The 20,645-nt window shown below is 40.5% G+C and overlaps 1 protein-coding gene across 3 annotated transcripts; it reads right to left on the reverse strand.

Annotated features, from left to right (window-relative positions):
* Nucleotides 1-241: 241 nt before the first annotated feature.
* LOC308409120 (janus kinase and microtubule-interacting protein 1-like) lies at nt 242-19,052 on the reverse strand. Of its 3 annotated transcripts, none has more exons than XM_080901663.1 (14): nt 18,535-19,052; nt 10,670-10,983; nt 9,820-10,152; nt 9,187-9,348; nt 7,233-7,445; nt 6,428-6,541; nt 6,045-6,191; nt 5,639-5,809; nt 4,389-4,448; nt 2,972-3,100; nt 2,635-2,763; nt 2,279-2,470; nt 1,416-1,478; nt 242-545 (listed from the first exon to the last, which is right to left on the reverse strand). In XM_080901663.1, the coding sequence occupies exons 2-14, from the start codon at nt 10,823-10,825 to the stop codon at nt 363-365; spliced, it is 2,052 nt and encodes a 683-aa protein (XP_080757789.1). In that variant the 5' UTR covers nt 10,826-10,983; nt 18,535-19,052; the 3' UTR covers nt 242-362. The 3 variants fall into 3 exon arrangements, 2 of the variants coding, with proteins under 2 accessions (XP_080757789.1, XP_080757790.1); XM_080901664.1 differs by having other exon boundaries at nt 2,387-2,470; nt 18,535-19,050; XR_013973949.1 differs by lacking the exons at nt 242-545; nt 1,416-1,478; nt 2,279-2,470; ... (7 more) ...; nt 10,670-10,983; nt 18,535-19,052 and adding an exon at nt 3,445-3,839.
* Nucleotides 19,053-20,645: the final 1,593 nt, after the last annotated feature.

Here is a 20,645-nt window from a genome sequence, read left to right on the forward strand (position 1 = left end):
TAGTATGGTATGCAAATTCTTATTTTTTTTAAAAAAGGAAACAAAAGCATAATTCCATGGGATCCGTCCTCATTTTGTTCATATACATCAACTTTCAAATTGTGAAAAATACAACAACAGAAAATTGGGATATGCATGCAAAAATGAGACAAAATGAAGAAAAATGGGAGTGGATGGTGAACTTAAATATATTTTTATTTACTTAAAAATTATATTCTTGACAAAACATTTCTTCATTGACAAAAATATTCAATTTCAGTAAAGGGTAAAGTACACAGCTGCCATGCAAAACAAGGAAACACAGATGCATACAGTGAAGAACTGAGCAGTGTGTTTAAGGCTATGTCTGTCTGTCTGATGAGTCACTGTATATAGGTCTTGCGTCTGGAGCTGAGATTGTTGTTGTCACCTCCTGGTGACAGTATGATGTTGGCACAGTCTCTTACTTCCAGTTCAAGGACTCTGAATTCCAGCAGCTCATTTTGGTCCCGAGCATCCTGAACCTCAGCCTGCAGCCGGGACTCCGCCTGCTGCAGCGCACTCATCTGCAAACACAACAGATTCGTTACACATACTAAACACTATGAAATGTTTCAAAGTCTTGTTTGTAAATATTGAGGACAGTGTCCAAGATGCCAAAAGTCTGTTCACCGTGCACAATATGTGATAGACTGTATAAAGAAGATGGACAAAGCCACTCTAGCTGCAATGCTTTGTCAGTTTCTTGCAATTTTGAAACCATATATAAAAATTGTGAGTGAATCTGACTGTGAAACTGAGAGACACTGCACACTTGTACTGGCATCAATCAAATAGGCCCACTCTTACAAATAATATGTTTGAGGCTTCTTTTTTATTTTAATGTGGGCCAAAGTTTTGCAAAAGAACATAATTTTATATTAAAATAATTACCTAGTGATTAAGTCCATAACATCATCTGGAAATTGTTAACTTAGATCACTGATCAAGGGAGCTGAGGGTTATTTCCAATCGACTTCTATAAAGCCTGACTTATTTTTTGAGCCAAAGGATCTGCCCCCTCCTGGCCATTAGACAGAATGCAGACTTAAGGAACTGCATTGACTTTGCTTTCTGTGTCTATAACTACAAACTTTACAGCACATCTTTACAGCTGTTACTCTCGTGCATACATTTTAAATTGTGTATTTACTTTTAGTTATCTTATAAATGTTATCAATTTTTTAATCAACTGAGAGTTACATAGATAATTATCTTTTAAACAGCTACATTAACTAACTCTGTCACTATTTTCTCAGTAAAAGTTTTTATTCTGCTTATGTTTATACAAAATATAACGTTTTCAGAGGTGGTTAATAAAGAACACATCTGATCATGAAAATCAGGTATTACAACTAGTACTGAATGCCTTGATATAGAAGGCTAATCTAATGTACCTTCTCACGCAGTTCCTGGTTGGTCCTGAGCAAGTACTGCTTCTCCTCTACCCACTTTGAATCCTGCCATAACAACCAAACACAACATGAGCGAGAAATGACACTGGCAGGAACAGAAGAAGATTTAAAGGATCTGCAATGACATAGTGTGATGAACAAAACTCCCATCCCTCAAACTTGCAGCTTAAAAGACACAAGCAAATGCAAAACAGACACAAAAAAGATAGCACAGGGTGGCAGGAGCACAAGTTTATTGATGCAGACAAATGAAGCCAAATCAGATAACCAAAGCAAAAGAGCTGCAATCACAGGCAACAAGAGTTCACAGCAACATGAGGACCAAATGGCAATCTGAGATGAAAAACAGCAGCAAAGCGAGTCAGAATACCAGCTGGATCAAGCCACAGGCAACATGCAGTAACTCAATGAAATGCTTCACAAAAAAGTAAACAAAGTGTCCTGATATGAACTCGGCATGATAAATTCAGTGATTCTCTCACTACTTTCTTTAAGCAAAAAAAAGCCAGAGGCTTTCCCACTACACATCCAGTGGTTTGGCTTACTTCTCAGACCAAGATGCCTTTCGTACACATCAAATAACCAAAATCAAGTTGTATTAAGTGAGTATTTTCATGTTTTAACAGAAAGTTATATACTACCACATGAAAATCTTATGTGTTAATCTATACAAAGCTAAAATGAATCAAGGTGGTTGAAGTGTTTAATCTGTAATGAGTAACTCAGACACAAGTATTTAAAATAAAACACCATCATCGGTAAGGGCAGAGGGTGAAGGAGAGAATGCAGGCACAGCACTGACATCACACATGCAGGAAGTGACATCACAGGAATCTGCGGCAGACCTGGTCAGCAAAGCGCCAGCCAAGGAGCACAGCAGCCAGACAGACATGCAGGAGGCCCAGTGAGAGCAGGACCAGTGAGCTTCTGTCCCCATCCACTGTCTTTATTACCTGCCCCCGCTCAGCCAGGGCCTTCTCCAGATCCACGATCTTTGCCTGGCAGCTGCTGAGCTCCACCTGCAGCTGCTCACGGGTCTGTGGGCGGGAAAATGAGCCATCAGAGACTTAAATCCAAGTACAAAAGGAATGAATAGAGCAGACTGAGAAAACCATAATGAGGATCTATGCTCTAAATATTTTCTTGAATTGGAAGTTAGACTTGTACGTAGCACATTTGGAAGGTGGCAGCAGATACGAACCCTGGCCTCCCTCTCTGCATCCAGAGACCCCCCAGTCTGCTCCTGCAGGAGAGCGTAGGCCCGCTGAAGAGCCTGGTACTCTCTAGTGAGCTGACGAAAACGAAGCTCTGACTCCTCACGGGAAATGCTCTGTGATATCAAAGAGCGAATGTGTCAAATTAACACATAAAGCTTCACCCTTTACTTTTTCATAATCACATATATTAATCTGCAAATTACTGTTAACGTTCCATCTTACTTTCTTCTGATTTATTAACCCAAGATTTATTTTCCACATCTTGCAGCTGTTTAAGATGTTAAGATATTTCTTTCAGTGGATACAAAAGGACTTTCCTACCTCTTCCAAGTCCTCCTCTGGAGTTGCAGGCGTGCGGTCAGTGAGGTCAGTGTTATAAGAGGTCAGTGAGGAGGTTTCAGAGTCTATCGACTCCTCATCAAATCCAAAATATGTCTCCACAACATGCCTCTGCAGAGAGCAGTGGAGGGGGGAAAAGGGTTAAATCAACCTCAGATCTACACATATGTTATTCTGCGTATCAGCAGTTGGAAACAAAAACAATTATTATCCAGAACTATACTGCATCTGATTTCAGCTTAGGAAACTTTTAAACCAATATTTATGTCATCAAACCCAAAAGAAATCCAATTACTTTTGCAAAGTAAGAGGAAAAATTACTAAAAGTTCAAACTTGTTAAATCTAGACACGGTCATTCAGTCAGTAATCTCATTTTAAAAAACTTAGACTGAATGACCGCACTGACTGTTTACTTTTTTTTGCTTTTAACTTTTCCAGACTCCAAAGTGCTTACCATCATGTTTATAAGTCATTTCCTGGCAACCAGAGAAATAAAGGCAGACCAGGGCACACAGGCAAATGAAAGAAGAGAAATAGAGGATAAAGAGGATGTACTCTGTCATGTTGTTGCCAGGCCAAAAAGTAAACTACAAATAATATCTTAAATATACATCTATCATATCTTCAAAAACACCAGCAGATCTAAAAACTGAAGTGCAGCCCATAAAGTACAACAGCTTTTTTTGTCACTCCTAAACAAAATCTAAAAAGCCGACAACAAAGCCTCTGGTTACAATCAAACTCCTACGAAAAAAAATGGTCAGTGTCTGGGTTTGTCCTAAAAAGGAAAGCCAAATTTCCAGGTGCAAGTCCAAAAGCCAAGCTGCTGTGCCCCAATTCAGTGCTGAACCTGCCAAGCTAACAAACTGGTTCCAGGAGGAGGAGGAAGAAAATAAATGTCATGCATCTACAAACTCCTCCTCCTAGCAACATCGCAGACTCTAAAATGTCCCCTGATGTATTAGCCCAAACATGCACACACAAGTACTTAGCAATTATTTCTTTCAAACTCTGTCACCTCAGCCAATTAGATATTGTCATCCCTTTAATCCCTTTGGCACAGATAAAAGCATGAAATGCTGCATACAGCTTGCAGTTTCTGTGATGCATGTCCAGTCTCTAGTAACACTATCTTATAAAGAACAAAAGTATACTCACATAAAAAAAAAATCTATAATAAAAAAACCCCAAAACAAATAATTCTCAACTAGCTGCGTGTGTGCTCACTGTGATGGTCCCAGCAGTGAGGGATGGTGTCATAATTGTCCCCTGAGCCCAATTAAACACAAACACACAAGTGAAAACAATGCTCAAGGGTCAGTCAACCACAGATAGGGAAGTTGCTTAGTTACACACCACTGGATTAACAGATGTGTAAAAACACTGATGAAAACTCACTTTCGGCAGCTTGAAAGGTTTCTTCCTGTTCTTTTTGCTCATCACCAATCGATCACGTTCCTAAGGACACAACAGATGAACATTTTTAAATTCTGACCTTTAAGAGAGCAATCGGAGGCATCTGTGGTGGCACGGGATTCACATTCATCAATCAAAACGTTACCTGCCATCAGCATAAAATGTTTTGTTCAGCAGAGTCTAATTTAGTTACATTTCTTTTCTATATTTCAAATTAAATAAAGTCACAGCATTAAACTGTAAATTCAAGAATTTAGCAGCTTCTAATAACTCAAGCTGTCAGACTGACAGTGTCAGTGAATGTAAAGAAGATAAGAGGGGAAACATAGGCAAAAACTAAAGACTAGGCCATTCTTCTCAAGGTTTTTTGTTTTTTTAAAAAACAAACAAACATATAACCATTGATCCTTCTGACATGTATAAGACATGTATAAGACATGTATGCTCCCCTGATCCAGAGGGGTCAAAAACGCAGAGAGAAGCACAACTTCAGTGTTAGTACTGTCACAATAAACGTCCCCCTTCTAGCCATGGCAATGCAGATGATTTTATTATGTATTTGTATATTGTTATTGGCACACTTAAAAAAATCCACTGACATATTACAGATAAAATATCAAGACAGAAACCTCTATACGCTTCCAGTGAAGTACACACATGAAAAATCATATTATCATTTGCAGAGCCAGAACTGTTTGCTGATTTGTTGGCCTCGGCACTCAATACAGGCCGATTAATTTAAAAAGTAAAGACGGGACAGAAGAGCAATGTGGAGTGCTGATGTTGCAGTTTGGACACCAGAGGGCAAGTTGACTGTGGGAAATAAAAATGCTTGGAACAGGTTTAACATAGCAACCAGATGATCCAAACAGAACAAGCAGAGCTTAAATGAGTAAATAAATAACTACACATAAGAAATATTATGTAAATCTGTTCATGTTTCGTGTGTCTGAAAGAAAAAGAAAAAAAGATTTTCAGCTGATATAATGGAATATACGATTTTAAATCACTGAATATCAATATTGTTACTTCTCTTAATACTCCTGCATTTGTCGGGGCCTATTATGCCTACAATAATAATCTTTTGCCATAATGTATTGCCAATACATTAAGAGATATTATAGTGAGAGCTATCTAAAAACATCTAACAGACGAGCTGACAGAGTAATGTTATCTGAGTATATACTGTTGTATGACCTTATGTGTTAACAGTCATGTAACCCTGTCCTGACCTGCGTGAGCTCATCAATGATGCCGCGTTGCTCAGCAACTTGCAGCTTGAGGAACTCTACTTCCTGTTCCTCATGGGCGTGGGTCAGGTCGGTCAGGGAGCTTGGTCGCTTCATCTGGGCCTGAACAGACTGCTGCTGTGATGGTGGCCGAGAGGAGGAAGCTTTCTCCTTCTGCAGGAGGGAAACAGATGGACTAATTATTTTTCATGCTATTCATCAAATGACCAGCAGAGGTCCTCTTTCCTTCAGAGAGCCCTAAAAACCATAAAACGTCTTGAATAGACTAGATAAAACTATAATATCTACTACATCCTATTACTACTTTTTGATTTTATCTTCGGGTTAAAAAAAGAGGGAGTTAAGAGTCATCAGCAGATGTTTAGGAAGACATGTTGGTTGCACTTACCATCTCAGCATTCTCACGGCTCAGGTTCTTGAGTTTCTCCTCCATGCGCTGCAGTGTTTGCAGGAGGTCATCATTTTTCTTGGACAGCCGCTTATTCTTCTCAAACATGGGCTTCATTTGGCTCTCTGCCTCTCGCACCCGTTTCAACTGAACAGAGGAAGGAAACAGGGAGGGGGGACATTGTAATCTTAAGTGTCGCCACAGAATTTCCATCTTAACTAGGACAGTCAACATCAACAGTGAGGAAGTTAGGAAATATTCGGATTCAGGTTTATTCGACATCCATACTCTTCATGGTGTCTAAACTTATGCGAATTATAATTTAAAAAATGTCTGCATGTATAATTGTATGTTTATAATGACTGCACGCGTGTTTTTCTCACTAGTTCATTCCTCTCATCGGCCAGTAGTGCATTTCTGTCCTCCAGTTTCCTGATGACTGAGTGGAGCTCTGCAATCTTCAACTGGAACCTCCTCATGTCACGCTCCTCCACCTCCTGTGAAGCCGTGGGGAGAGGAGAAGAGGAGGAGGAAGACAACAACTGAAAAAGGGAGTACATGCAGGCAGGCATGCAGGTAATGGAGACGGACAGTAAAAAGGAGGTGATGGCAAGAAAGATGATTTGGCTGTTCACAGAGTGAATGTGTATGTGAAGTACAGTAACCATGTGATTTATGAACTGGTAAATTGACTGGTACTTAAATAATGCCTTTCTAGTCAGATGAGCACTCAAAGCACTATCTACTGCATCTCTCATGCACCCAGTCACACATTTATACAGCGCTGTTTATATATAATGTTTGTCTGTAAAGACAACTTAAGTATTCCTTCAAAATTGATTTTGTGGCGTTGGCTGGAATCAGGAAAAAGCTGCATAAACAACAACGTATATTAAATTCTCCATGTACGGCTCACGGATTCACAGATGTGCCAATTTCACTTTTTAACTCTATGGCATCTGTTATTAATATCAATATTATCAATTGCACTACAAAATCACTATTCCACTGTGATTTTTTTTTTATCACTTATTTTTCTTTAAAAGCTCCTCACCAGAAATACCTCACATTGTGCTTACTTTGTATTAAAATTTGTAATATAAAATATAATATAAAATATCTGTAAATATGGGAAACTTTCGGAACATATAAAAATATCTTAAGCATAAAATACTGACACTTGTATACCTGGTTGTTGAGCAAGTCTGGGTTTTCTCCTAGTCCAGGCACCACTTCTCTCTTCGGGCTGCCATGGTTGTGTCTCTCGGCCTCTCGTACCTGACCCAGCTGCTCATCCAGGGCTTCCTTTTGGAGCTGAAGCTTCTGGGCATAGCCAGCCTGTAACCCCAGCTCCCTCTCCAGAGCGCACACCACCCGGTCCTTTGCCTTCAACTCATCCATCTAAAGGAGTGAAACAGAACTAGATTATAGCCATTATAAGGAGTTAGTAAATAGGTTTTACGTCTAACCGAAGTCCTTAATATTTTATTTTTAAGACCTTTTCCAGTCTTTTCTTTTTCTATTACTCATGTTATTTATTTTTATTTTACTAGTTTATTAATGTTTTTTTTCTGTTTACACTTTATTGTCCCTCCACTGCGGTTATGCCAGAATGAATCAAAAGGGGAACCCTCTCACTCACCACACATCACAAACTCATATGTAAACCACCTCTCAACTCTCATTTATCATCTTTATCTAAGCAGCTGGAGTCCATCTCTTGTCTTATTCTGTCTGGTCTTATTTTTCAAAATAAAGCACTGAAAATATTGTTCTTATTGTCTACAAAAGTGCAGAGATTTCTGAGAAGCAGCAGAAAACTCCGATTCGATTAAATCTAAATCTAATCATTTCACTCGTTTCACCTCCAATATGTGAATATTAGTTCATATGTACAATGTTTTTCTTTATAATTTATGTATGTACATTGTGCACAGCTTCAGTGTAAGATGGCGTTTGCTGAAGACTAACAATGTTTTAGCTTTTATAACACTCTGCTTTAGGTTTGATTAATTTATAAGCCTCTGTTCTTGCTCTGCATTCATGCAACCCCTCCTGACAGCTGTTACCACCTCTACTTCCCTCCGTATTTTGTTCTTTAACGCCGGTATTTCCTGCACCGCCTGCTCTCCATCAATAAGCCGTGCTTTACTCTTTGAGTTTCCTCACTCAAGCATTCCTTTACTAACAACAATGCCTGTTACTGTAGCCCTCCTGTATGTAATAGGGTAAATCAGTAACTGCAGCAGGTACACAGACATTTATACTTGCAGATAGCACCACATGGTCAAGACAGACATTGTGGCAATTAGCTCCTAACCTTCATGCTACATCAGTGAGATAAGCCCCGAGCTGGAAGTGAACTTCAGTAGAAGGAAACCAATCTGTATAATCTGTGTGTGGGTGTGTGAGTGTGTGTGTGTGTAGGTGTGTGAGTGTGTGTGTCATTCAAATATGATCTGGACAGACAGGGACTACAGCGTTAACAGCTGCTGGGTTCGTGAAGCTAATCTATCTCAGGCATAACATGCTTAGTTTATGATGCAGTGTAAGATGTGTCTGCTTATTGCACACAGTACACCTCCCTGTTTTTGCACTTCACTAATAGTTAGCTCCTTGTGATGCACATAAAGAGGCACGTTTAATCTCCAACTATAAAATCAGTGATAACAGGGAGGGCTATTACACTTTTAATGCCCCAATAACACTTTCTTAATCAGCTTCTTAGCAACAGAGCACAACATAAACCTCTATTTACCTGAAAAAAAAGTTTAAGCTTAAGTAAAGGTAGATTTTTGTGCCTGTGTGTCTTTAAACCAACAGGATTTAAAAACAGTGAGGAAAGTTGTGAGATTTGGCCTGGTGAGGCCAATCTGCTCTGATTTTTTAGTATTTAATACTTAAGGGTGATTATTTATTGCTTATTTAATTAGGAATAATGGAGTTATTTGATTAATATTGGGCTTTGTGATTATGATATTGCCAATTGAAATTCAATTTAAAGTTAAACTTAATTCATCTTGGCTTGACAGTTAAGTGGATTCTGATAAATGTCTTTTAGAAAATACTTTTTGTATTGATTATCAGTCATCTAAAAATGAGGGTACACAGTATCGTGGCTTCCAGCTTTATGTGTTCTCACCAGCCGGCGGATGTCTTTCTCACAGTCGCGTTTAATGCGGTGCACCTCGTCCTGGTGCTGTTGGTAGGCTGTGCGGAGATCAGCTGCTTTGGCTTTATCAGCCTGAAGAGCGTTTGCAAGAGCCTCTTCGGCTTGCTTCCGAGCCATTTTCTGCTCCTGAATCTGAAATGGCCCGATGCACACATTTTAATATTTATATACACAAAAACAAAAACAACAAAAAGAACATCAGCTGTGCATTTGTAAATACTTGCCCTTGTCCTATTAATAAGTTTAATGACAGATCTAGGTAGGCTACAGTGAAACAATAGGTTGGCAACAGGCTTTTCCACCCTGCTTCCTGTTTTTCAGGACCAAACTACAAAAGTGTGCATAGTCCCACAAAAACACACACACACACACACACACACACACACACACACACACACACACACACACACACACACACACACACACACACACACACACACACACACAAAGGGTATTTAAACACAAAGTGCACTCGAAAATCAAGTCTGCAATACTCATTTTACAACTTTGTTAGATCAACATATACCCTATACATGTTCTACTTTCCACAATCTGACATGTGAAAAAGTTATACTTGTCACCCCTGTACCTACTAAAACCTACCTCCTGCTGGAGCTTTATTCTCTCCCCATCAAAGGCTCTCCTGGCTTCCTCCCTAGCCTCTGCAAGAAGGGCATTTTTGAGCTTGTCAGCAGCTCCATCTCTCAGTGCATTCACAAGACCCTGCAGCCTCTGAACCTCAGTATCCCGGATCTTGATTGTTCTGGCCAGCTCGGCTTCATGCTGCCGTGCCAGAGTCTCCCGTATGGCAGCGATTTCACGTAGCTTTTCTTCATGGAGTTTGGCACGCAGGTCAGTGAGTGCTACGGCATGCTTGTGTTGCTCAAGTTCGCGAGCCTGCCGCTGCTCTTGGAGCCGCTCGCGGAGTTTGCATACCTGATAGAAGGACATAATGCAGAATATAGATTAGAGTACCCCTGACAAGTAACCATCAGTATTTACATAAAGTTTGTCCTGACTCTATTGTGCATATTTCCATATTTTTACTCTAAGTCCTGGCAGACTAAAACAAACTAGCCATGAGGGATGGAGAGATGAGCACAGAGAGGAGGTTTGTGTGTCAGTGAGCAGACTGGAGTAATAAACTGCCCGGAGACCTTTTTTTAAGAAAAAGAAAAAAAAAGAAGTATATGTATTCTGTTGCTTCACAGCAACAGAATAGCCAAACTGCACGCTAGGTAACCCTACTGTCCTATTAGAGATATTGCTTCTTTATAAGTGTGCTTACATGCTTTTAAACATTGGTTGCAAATAATTTATAAATAAAACTGGCAACCATTTCTATCCTGTTTCTGCTGAGTTGATAAAATAGGAGACGACTTCTCAACCACATTTATTAACTTTAAACGCATGTTCTCAGCTTCTTCCACCTCCTCTTCTTCCTCACCCTCACCTTCCCGCGCTCCTGCTGTAGCTCTATCTGAAGGTCCATGATCTTGCTCCTCAGTTCCTCATTGGTGGCCGGCACCGAATCAGCCATCACCTCCGATTTCTCCGGCTTCCGTCCCTTCTTAGACGGTTGAGCCGATGGGGGTGTGGTTGATGACATAGCACTCTAGCCGCCCAGTCGGGACGGACATAGAGTGCAGGGTGTGATAAAATTGAGGAGAAAATCAGTCGCTGCTCCTCCTCCCTACAAGGCCCTGCATCATCATCATCATCATCGGGACGTCTACATTGTTGCTAAAGCTTGCAGAGAGTTTCTACCTGAGAGAGAGACAGACAGACAAGCAGAGAGGGGAAAAAAAAAGGTTGAGTCAGGGTTAAAATCTGGGTTACACAGAACTACAATACTCCGGGGCCAAGCAACCAAATAATGACGCAATATAGCCTGGGGAACACAAACTATTTTGGGGACTAACATTTGCACTCTCCTCTGCCACCCTTTTCTCTCCAACATATACACATGGGCCATTTATCACCATCCTGGGCTGCAGTCCCTGGGCTGTACTTAGCAGCTCCACAGTGCATGAAAAAGTGTCTGGCTATCAAAGTTTTAGCATCTCACAGTAGCCTTCTTCCTTTCTGTAGATTAAGAAATCTCTTCTTTGCTTTCACGAGTCTTCAGGCTGCAGATCCCATAAATCTTTCCTACCTGTTCTAAACTAATGACATATCACTACTTTTTTATCACTAAGATGACAATTAGCCAAACACTCACACAGTGCTCTAATGGAGTTACAATTCACTAATTTCACCTCGTCCATGTCTGCCTTTCTATTGCTTTCTTCTTGTCTTCCCATTATTGAATAGATTATTGTTTTAAGCAGATATCTTCATGTTGTCTTGCCAAATATAGGCAGAAGCTGCTTGCATTACTGTCATTTGATTCCTCCGCTATATTCACAGCACAATATAAGAGCAACATTTGCCTCAAAGTCTCCTTTTACTCCCTAAACATACAGGATATATTAGAATAGGGCAGTCACTAACATTGTTTTCTGATTACAGGAGCCACAATGTCACATCTTGATTGAAAATGTGATTATTAAATAATCAAATTAGCTTTTCAAATCAAATATCACCTTTGGCTAAACAGCAAAAAAGCGAGGCATACAGAAATAAACACCAACGAATTTTAATTAACGACTGAATATCTCTTATACTCCTACTCACTAAGCAAGGCCAGGTTATGATAGCAGCTATTTTATTTGCATATTTTGTTACAGATGTGTTACAGTGGCACACATCCTCTGAGCTGAAAGCGGACTCCTCTAATCTCTTCTCAGAGTGGATTGTAACCCAGTAACCTTCCAGTCATTCTGCTAACTATTAAATAAATAATGCAACAATGAGGAAGCTGGAGCATTAAGACCGCAGGTGCCTCCATCTTTCTCTACATACACATTGCCACGCATTCATACAACATACACAGATGGCAGAAATAGTTACCAAGGCAACACTTGCTCTCAAAAACGCCTCTCATAGCAAAGGATGATGGGAAGAAGGAGCCTCACGGTGGATGTGAAAAGCATACAGTTCATTATTTGTGTAGAAGCTTCAGATTTAAAAAAGAAAAAGAAAAAAAAGAATACATAAGTGCATACATGGTATTGTTATCTGGTTGCATCTTTGAGACGAGGTTGACTGAGAGACAGAAATGCGTCGATGCTGGAGGGCGAGGAAGCTTTCTTCCACATGAATTTTTACACAGTGTGCACAGTTGAATGCTGGGAACCAGTGGGGGCAGGGAGAGAAGGGAAACGGAATAACAGAGAAAAGGTGGAAGATATAACCTACAGTAGAGGTAAAGCAGTAAAACAGGAAGGAAATTGCATACTTCTACAAAAGAAAACTAGCTCTTACCCAACTCCCCTCTGTCCCCTTAAACTCCCCACCCCCTCTTCATCTATCCAGACTTACATAAAGGCATGGCAATGTTACTGATCTCACACTTATTCACACAGACAGAGAAAGCAATAGAGGGAGGTCATTCACAGACAGAGTCTTAAACTGAACAATTAGGGACAGATACAGCTGACACATATTCACACAGCCACCAAAAGTCCTCTACCCCATTCACAATAGTAACAAACGGGTATTTATTTGCAGTAGCGCAACAGACAACTGACACACATGCAAGTGAGGTGGAAACATGCACATATAATTTATGTGCAGTTTATGTGCAACAACAATAAATGGCTTCAGCACACTTTCTACTGTTTTCAGCATGTTTATGCATGTCAGTGTTGTTATCAAAAACCAGGTGTGCCACAGCTGAAATGGCTGAGAGGCATGACATATGGTTTCCCTGTTTTTTTCTTCTTATTCTAAGGAAGCACAGATAGACCCATAAGCACATATCACACTTGACTGTTTGTGTACACTGAGTTAGTGCAAACAGGAAGCCAAGGGTTTGTTGCTTGTCAAAAATACTACAGAGGAAGAAGCACACGACATAAAGTGAGATCAGAGATTTCTTTGCCTCGATCAATGATGAGATGAGATTGCATAACGTCATAGCAGCAGAAAACACAGATCTACTTATCTGCCGCTTTATTAGGTACATTTTGCTAGTACTGCACTGTACCCCTTCTGGCTTCAGAAATGCATTCATTTTTTGTGGTATAGATTCAACAAGCTGCCAGAAGCATTCCTCAGAGAATTTGGTCCATATTGGCATGATAGATCACACAGTTGCTGTAGATTTGGTAGCTAAACATCCATGATGTGACTCTCATGTTCCAGGACATCCCAAAGGTGCCGTATTAGATTGAAATCTGGTGACAGCGGAGGCCATATGAATACAGTGAACTAACTGTTCAAGAAACACGATAATGTTTGATTAGAGCTATGTGACATGGCGTGTTTTTAGTGTGCCATCATGTTGTTATGCTGGAAGCCATCAGAAGATGGGTGCACTGTGGTCATAAAGGGATTGACATGGTCAGCAACAATTTTCAGATAGCCTGTTGGATTAAAACAGTACTCAGCTGGTAGTAAGGGGCCCAAAGTGTGCCAAGAAAATATCCCTCACACCATTATACAACCATCGTTGAATCTTTCATACAAGGGACGATAGAGCCATGCTTTCATGTTGTTTATGGTAACCTGAATGTTGCAGTGGAAATCAAGATTCATGAGAACAGGCAATGTTTTTCTAATCTTCTAATGTCCACCTTTAGTGAGCCAAAAACTCTAACCTCTTGATCTTAAGGAGCACCAGCCAATCCCAGAGGAAATTATGTAAAGGCTACATGGTTTGGTCTTCTTCTTCTGTAGTACATATGCTTCAAAATTCAATGTGTTCTGCATTCAGAGATGCTCTTCATCACACCTTGCTTGTAACAAGGAGTTATTTGACTTCTATCAGCTATCAGCTTTAAAGCAGTCTGACTATTCTCCTCTGACGTTTGACAATAACAAGCCATTTTCGCCCAGAGGACTGCTGCTCACTGGATATTTTCTGAGCCATTCTTTGCAAACGCTGTCTGGGAAAATCCCAGCAGATTAGCAGTTTCTGAAATACTCAGACCAGCCTGTCTGACACCAACAATCATGCTATTTGATGTTTGCATTGAACAGGTGTTCCTTTAAAAAAGTGTCTGTGAGTGTAGACTGGGGAGCATTGAAAACAAAATATGGGGATATGTTATAGTGGCACTGAGAGTATTTTTAAATAGTAAAGAATTACCCACACATGGAATAACTAAAAGTTTGTGACCACAGATATGGTATTTTATATTGTTTTTGTGACTCACACAACTCAGGAAATGCAGGAAAAAAAACAGGCATCTCTGCTCAGAATTTCCAAAGGTCTGATGAACATGGTTGATGTAATAATAAACCATAAAGTGTACCTAATAAGTTGAGTATGTATCTTACAAATACTAAGCCAAGATTTCACCTGAGTCTAAAATATTTGTGCAGCAACTACAAGACATCTGCCACCCACAGTTCCCACAAAGCCTTCTGGAGCCACATCATGTTCCCAAGCTGGCAGCCAGGCGCTAAATCTCAAAGTTTTATAGATCATTGAAAGCCAGGAATGTTTTATGTGAAACTGGAAAATTTTATAGTGGCACCGAGAAGCTAAGAACCACCTTTAATGTTCGCAGGAGCAAACAAAAACCAGCAAAGATCGTAGACCTTAAATTACCTCGTCCACTCTAAGTGTAAACTGTTTGTGTAGCTTACACTGAGATGGAAAAGGAAGCAAAACCCTTCAACAAGACAATTCACCAGACAAAATTAACAGATTTGTCTTCAACATCTATATTTAGCTAATATAAACCCACATTCATTCTGAATAAAAATGTCACTATGACTCATGACTTCAATCATAAGTCATATTTTGCAACACGTTATATAAACTGAACAATAAATCAACATAAAACTACCTTCAAGGCCTTTTTAAGTGCAGTGAATGTGGCTCTGAGATCATCATCTTGAGCTAAATCACTATACTATAACTGCAAAAAGAAAAAAATTCCAAATGAGGAAATATGTTTTAGATTGTAAGATAATAAAATAAAAAGTAAATAAAATTAAACCTGTGTGACATGCCAAAACTTTGCAGCATCATCTTTTGGGTGAAGGGATTACCCTTATTAATTTTTATGTGTGTTGTTGTGTCACTAATTATCTTCTTCTCTCTAATTACCTGCTTTATAGCTCCCAGTGACTTTGTTAGAGTTACATTTGACTTAACCCATCCATTTAAAGCAGTGGTTCTCAAACTGTGGGGTGGGCCCCCCTGGTGGGATGTGGAGCCACTCCAGGTAAGGTGAGGATGATTACGGGAAAAAAAATATGGAATTAACTGTTGAATTGAGAGTGGCAGAGTTTTCATTGTTGCCATATTGGCTTTTTTTTAAAAAATGGATGAGAGGGAGCAGTTCTGACTGAAAACTGCTCACTCGTTGACTGGTCAGCAAGTCGTCAGCCAATGAACCATGGATAATACTCTTTTTTCAAACAGTATGAGCAAGATTTACAAACAGACATAATTTTTAATTAAACATGACCCCAAATGAGTAACTGATTCTTTAGTTTTCCCATAGACTTGTATACAACAAGAAGTTCTTTTTGCAACCCCAGCTAACGCCATCTGGTGGCCTTCAGATAGAATGCAGGTTTGAAGCACTTCCGCAATAGCGTCTTTTTTCTTTTTCAGCCGAAAGCTATGCCTGTGTTTTATACCATCCATGGCCTTAACTCTTTTCAACTTCTGAGGTCAGGTATGCCAGAAAAAGTTTGAGAACCACAGGTTTAAAAGAAGTGTTTGGATTCCTTGGTGCATATTTGCCTTACACATGTAAGACTGCTTTGGTCTGAAATCTGGGCGAGACATAAACTCAGTCAGGTTATGTCTGGTGTAAAATCTGTGCCAAATCACACATGTGGCTCCATCCGCTGTGGTGACCCCAGGGGAAATAAGAGAGGAGCGGAAAGTACTTAGTGCAATAAAGCTGTTCTCAACTGCCATATGAAAAACTAAGGTTGCAGACATATACAATTGTTTTAACATACTAATGACTTCACAACTCTTTCTTTTGCATTAATCATTGAATTTGTTGCAATTACAGCTCGGGAGCCAATCATAATATCAGTGGTTCAATCTCAATCCCAGGTGTCAAAGTGTCCTTTGCCAAGATACGAAACCCCAATTTGTTCCCAATTCATCCTTTCTAGTGTCAGTGTGCACCTGACAGATAAAAAGCACGTATAGTGAAGTGCTGTATGCATGAATGTGTAACAGTAATGCACTTTAATAGTTAACTTTTTACTTGAGCAGACATTCTGAATGGACACAAGCTTATTACACACTAACAGATGAATCTACTCAAAGCCAGACAGATCACACTTGCCTACCGAGGGTTAAACATTAAGTACACTTTACAGCAACATAAAGGCCCAATAAGTACATAAGCAAATAGGAGCTCAAACACTGACTCCTTGTTCCTCTTTCCAAGTTTAAAAAAAAAAATCAACACTGAGGGTGTGGCCAGGCTAATATACTGTATCTTATTTACACTGCATATTGGTTACAACACCTAGGCCTATACACAGACACACACACAGAAACAAGCCTCCTCACTGCAGTCATCAGCAGAGTGTAGACTGTCAGAACAAGGCTGGCCATGATCCAGACACCCCTCCACAGTCTGCACACACACACACACGCACACCCTCTGCTGTCTAGAGATTCACTTAAGATACACAGTAAAGATCCCATCGAGAGGCCGAGTAACCCAGCCAAGAGCAACACTAGTGGAGCATATGACCTAAAAACTACTATGCCAGGAGAATGACTACAAGTTACTGACCCCAATGACTAGTCAACCCAAACACACAAACAATAGTCTCTCTCTCACTGTGTCACATACACACACATTGTACTGCTGGTTTATTGCACAGGCTCTGGTCTTTGGTGTTTATTAATGTGTTAACATAGTCGTAATTATCATTGCTGAAAGCTTTCAGCCTCTCTGTGTACCTCTATGAGTATGTATGCTTTTGCATGCATGGTTGCGCTTTAGCAGTGATACCCTCATCCCGCTCCAGACCGGCATTGCAACACAATAAGAATGAGGAAAGTGCAGCAGATAAGGAAAGAGAGTGTTATACACATGAGAATAACAGAGCACTGGGATTATTCTGGTAGCAGGCTGTCACTCAGCACATTACATTGAGGAAGGCAGAGATATGGAGAAAGCAATAGGATTATGAATGAAGTATTAGTGTACAAATTAAGTTATAGAAAGGGAAGGAAAGAGAGGGGGAAACAGTGACGTACACTGGGGTCCCAGGAAATGTAATTGCTAAATCTGACAGAGCAGACCAAAATATCAGTAGACAGATCTGTATTTTGCAATATGATGATACTTTAATTCCACTTTTTTGGGCTCAGTTAAGCAGCTCATAAGGGAGGCATCACAATGTGGATCCCTGCTTTTGATCAAACACAAGTGAGTGTGCAACACATGCTGGGTGTCCACTCGGGCAAATTTACGAGCCTCTGGGGCCGCCTGCTACAGCAGCAGCAGCAAAACTGTTATGACAGACAGAGCCTGAGAAACACAACATGCATGGTAGTGGGCTGCCTGGGCAGAGGAATATGCCGGAGATGATGGTCTAATGCGATGTCGCCGGCCCTCTAATGAGCTGTCAAATAGGAGATTAAAGGGTAGACTACCGCCGGGTGGGAGGGTTTTTACACTGCTGAAAACCTGTTTGTCCGGCTAGCCAACCACACCCCACGGCGAGAGGCTGCTGCTGCTGCAGCATCATCATCATCATCATCATCCTCCGGCCAGGACGGCTGTCCTTGCACTCAGAGCTGCACGGTGTTATGTGTTGATGTTTTTTCAGCAAACACGGCCACGATGCTCTTGTGCTGGTGTGACCACAAACTAATCTGGTCTAAATATTTCACCAGAGGCCTCTCTTGTTCCGGGAAGATAATGTAACAGCTCTGATGATATGAAGGGGGGGCAGCAAAAACAGTTGAATGTTAATCGCCCGTTATCATCGAGGTTCACGCTTCCTCTTTGGCTAGCTGGCAGAGTGGGACAGCTGTGTCATATCGGTTCAGCATTCAACCACAAACACAATATTCACATCTCCACAAGAAGCTTGATAGTTACTGTCGGCAGGCTGAACTCACATCGAAAGCCAGAAATGATGAGGTCCAGACGGTGCCTCTCTATCCGTTACTGCTGCACCGTTAGCGGATGTGTCACAGGAGCTAGCCGCCTGTCAGTCAACAAACCACACGCTAGAAGTTCCCCGGCTTTGCAAAGCGAACAAACTCACCTGAAATAGGAGGTCAACGGCGGTCACAAGTGGCCCGAGGCTTGTGAACGTCTCTGCCCAATCTGCTTCACATGCAGGAAGGGAGGCTGGGCTTCGCTTCGCTGTGGAGGGCTCAATGAACTCACCTCTCCCGCCTCCTCAACACCCCGGGCTCCGCTAACTGCCGACAGCCGACCCCTTTAGAAACTTTCCTCCCCGGATATCAGATATTTTAGAGCAGCTAACGCGAAGGCTGAAGCTTCGTAATAACATGACTCTCATCAGCTCCAGCCTCTTCTTGCGCTGCACGTTGACATTTTCCTCCACGCCCACACGCACATACACACACGTTAGAACGCGCGCGCTACGTCATCCGCTCCTGTGCATTTCATCCACATGACTGAATTATTAAATAAATAAATGAAACGATTCCAGTGCCGTGAACATATGTGTGTGTGTGTGTGTGTGTGTGTGTGTGTGTGTGTGTGTGTGTGTGTGTGTGTGAGGAGGGCGGCGTCGCCGGTAGCGTGATAGTAGCGCGACACCTGACTGCGTGTTCAAGAATGACACTGCGCGCGGTAATTGCGTGGACTTGTACGTCCATGCGCAGCCGGTGTTCAGGAGCCTGACTGACGCAGGGTGGTGTCGGGAACGTGCAGTGTCCTGTACAAACTGGCTCTACTTTGTCTTTATAAGGCGGATGTGACTCGTGCGCTTTAATCCTGGGAACTGATTTACAAACACAAGTATTTAACAAACATATTCTCTATTTACCATAGCAATGTATCGTGCTGAAACAAGCCCCTATCTTTGCATAACTGGTTTTGAAAAGGTCCTTCTCAAGAAAGATATCTGTTCCCTATCACTTCCAAATATTACTCTGTGATCTTTTTTAATGCTACTCCCCCCGGGATCACGATAATTTATGTGCCTGTATGCTCCAAGAAATAATAATAATAACATGACTCCTGCACTTTTTGAACAGGATGTGGTTCAGCTATAAGATCTGTGTTCTTATAACTGCCGCAATTACCACACTCAACACATTAATGGCAACGCCTAACCTTTGATTTTATGTACTCATGTTCATTTCACATTTGCTGAAAGCACATTAGCCACGTTTAAAACATCTCACTCTGCTAAATTACTTGCGGGTCGGTCCACGTAGCACGTGAGATCCAGCCACATTTGCAACCAGCACTTCTAAATACAGGAAGGTTTACTTGGAATGTGCTAAGTGATGCATCTTGGGGGGGTGACCTTAATTAATTATTTATAAAATATTATTATTTATATTTGATTGTTGAGTTAGCGAATTGATTTCCTTTATTGTGCTACTGTTCAGTTAAGGTGAAATATTGAAAATAAGCTCGATAGGTTATTGTTTTTTGTTTCTCCTCTGTTTCAAAGTTGGTCTGATCAGCCTGCACCAAAGTTCCCCTTTGCTCTCTGTTTGGTAAGATTTTGGTCAGTTTGAGCAGTTAGTCTGTTACATAATTACCCTGTGTTGTCATTACAACTTGAATTTAGTCTTTATCTGACCTCTTTTTAAAATCCCCTGTTATTTTACTGATATATATAAATATATATAAAATTTGTACTTGATTGAGTTATTAAAGCTTTTCAGATAAAGATGATTTTTTCACTATTTCTTATGATTTGACCAGGTGTTTAATGAAAATACAAACATGGACAGTGATACAATGTTCATATTTTTTATAATTTTCATACCACTAGTGTTTAAAATCAAGTAATCAAGATGTTTTTTAACCTTTAATTAGAGCCTTAACAAAACAAAAAAATACTTTAGCTGCCAGTACTGACATTTTTTTTCCATTTCACAGGCTCAAAAGCACAATTGATGAGAACCATTGACCAACAGACATTTTTACAACAATGGGTTGCCTGTTTCTTTGGTATTTCATGACAAATTGGCGAGATAAGAGCTCAAGAGATGGTTCCAAGTGTTAAATATTAAAGTGGTTGCTGGTAAATGGACCACAGAGGTGGATGCATGTGTGAATGCAGTGGGAGGGGAAAAAAGATCTATTTGATGTTTTTGAATTTTTTTTTTAAAAGAAGTCATGCTTTGTTAAGCTCAACAAAAACCCAAAAATCCAACTAAAGTTGAT

The sequence above is a fragment of the Rhamphochromis sp. 'chilingali' genome (assembly GCF_963969265.1).
Source record: "Rhamphochromis sp. 'chilingali' genome assembly, chromosome: 13".
Classification (NCBI taxonomy): domain Eukaryota; kingdom Metazoa; phylum Chordata; class Actinopteri; order Cichliformes; family Cichlidae; genus Rhamphochromis; species Rhamphochromis sp. 'chilingali'.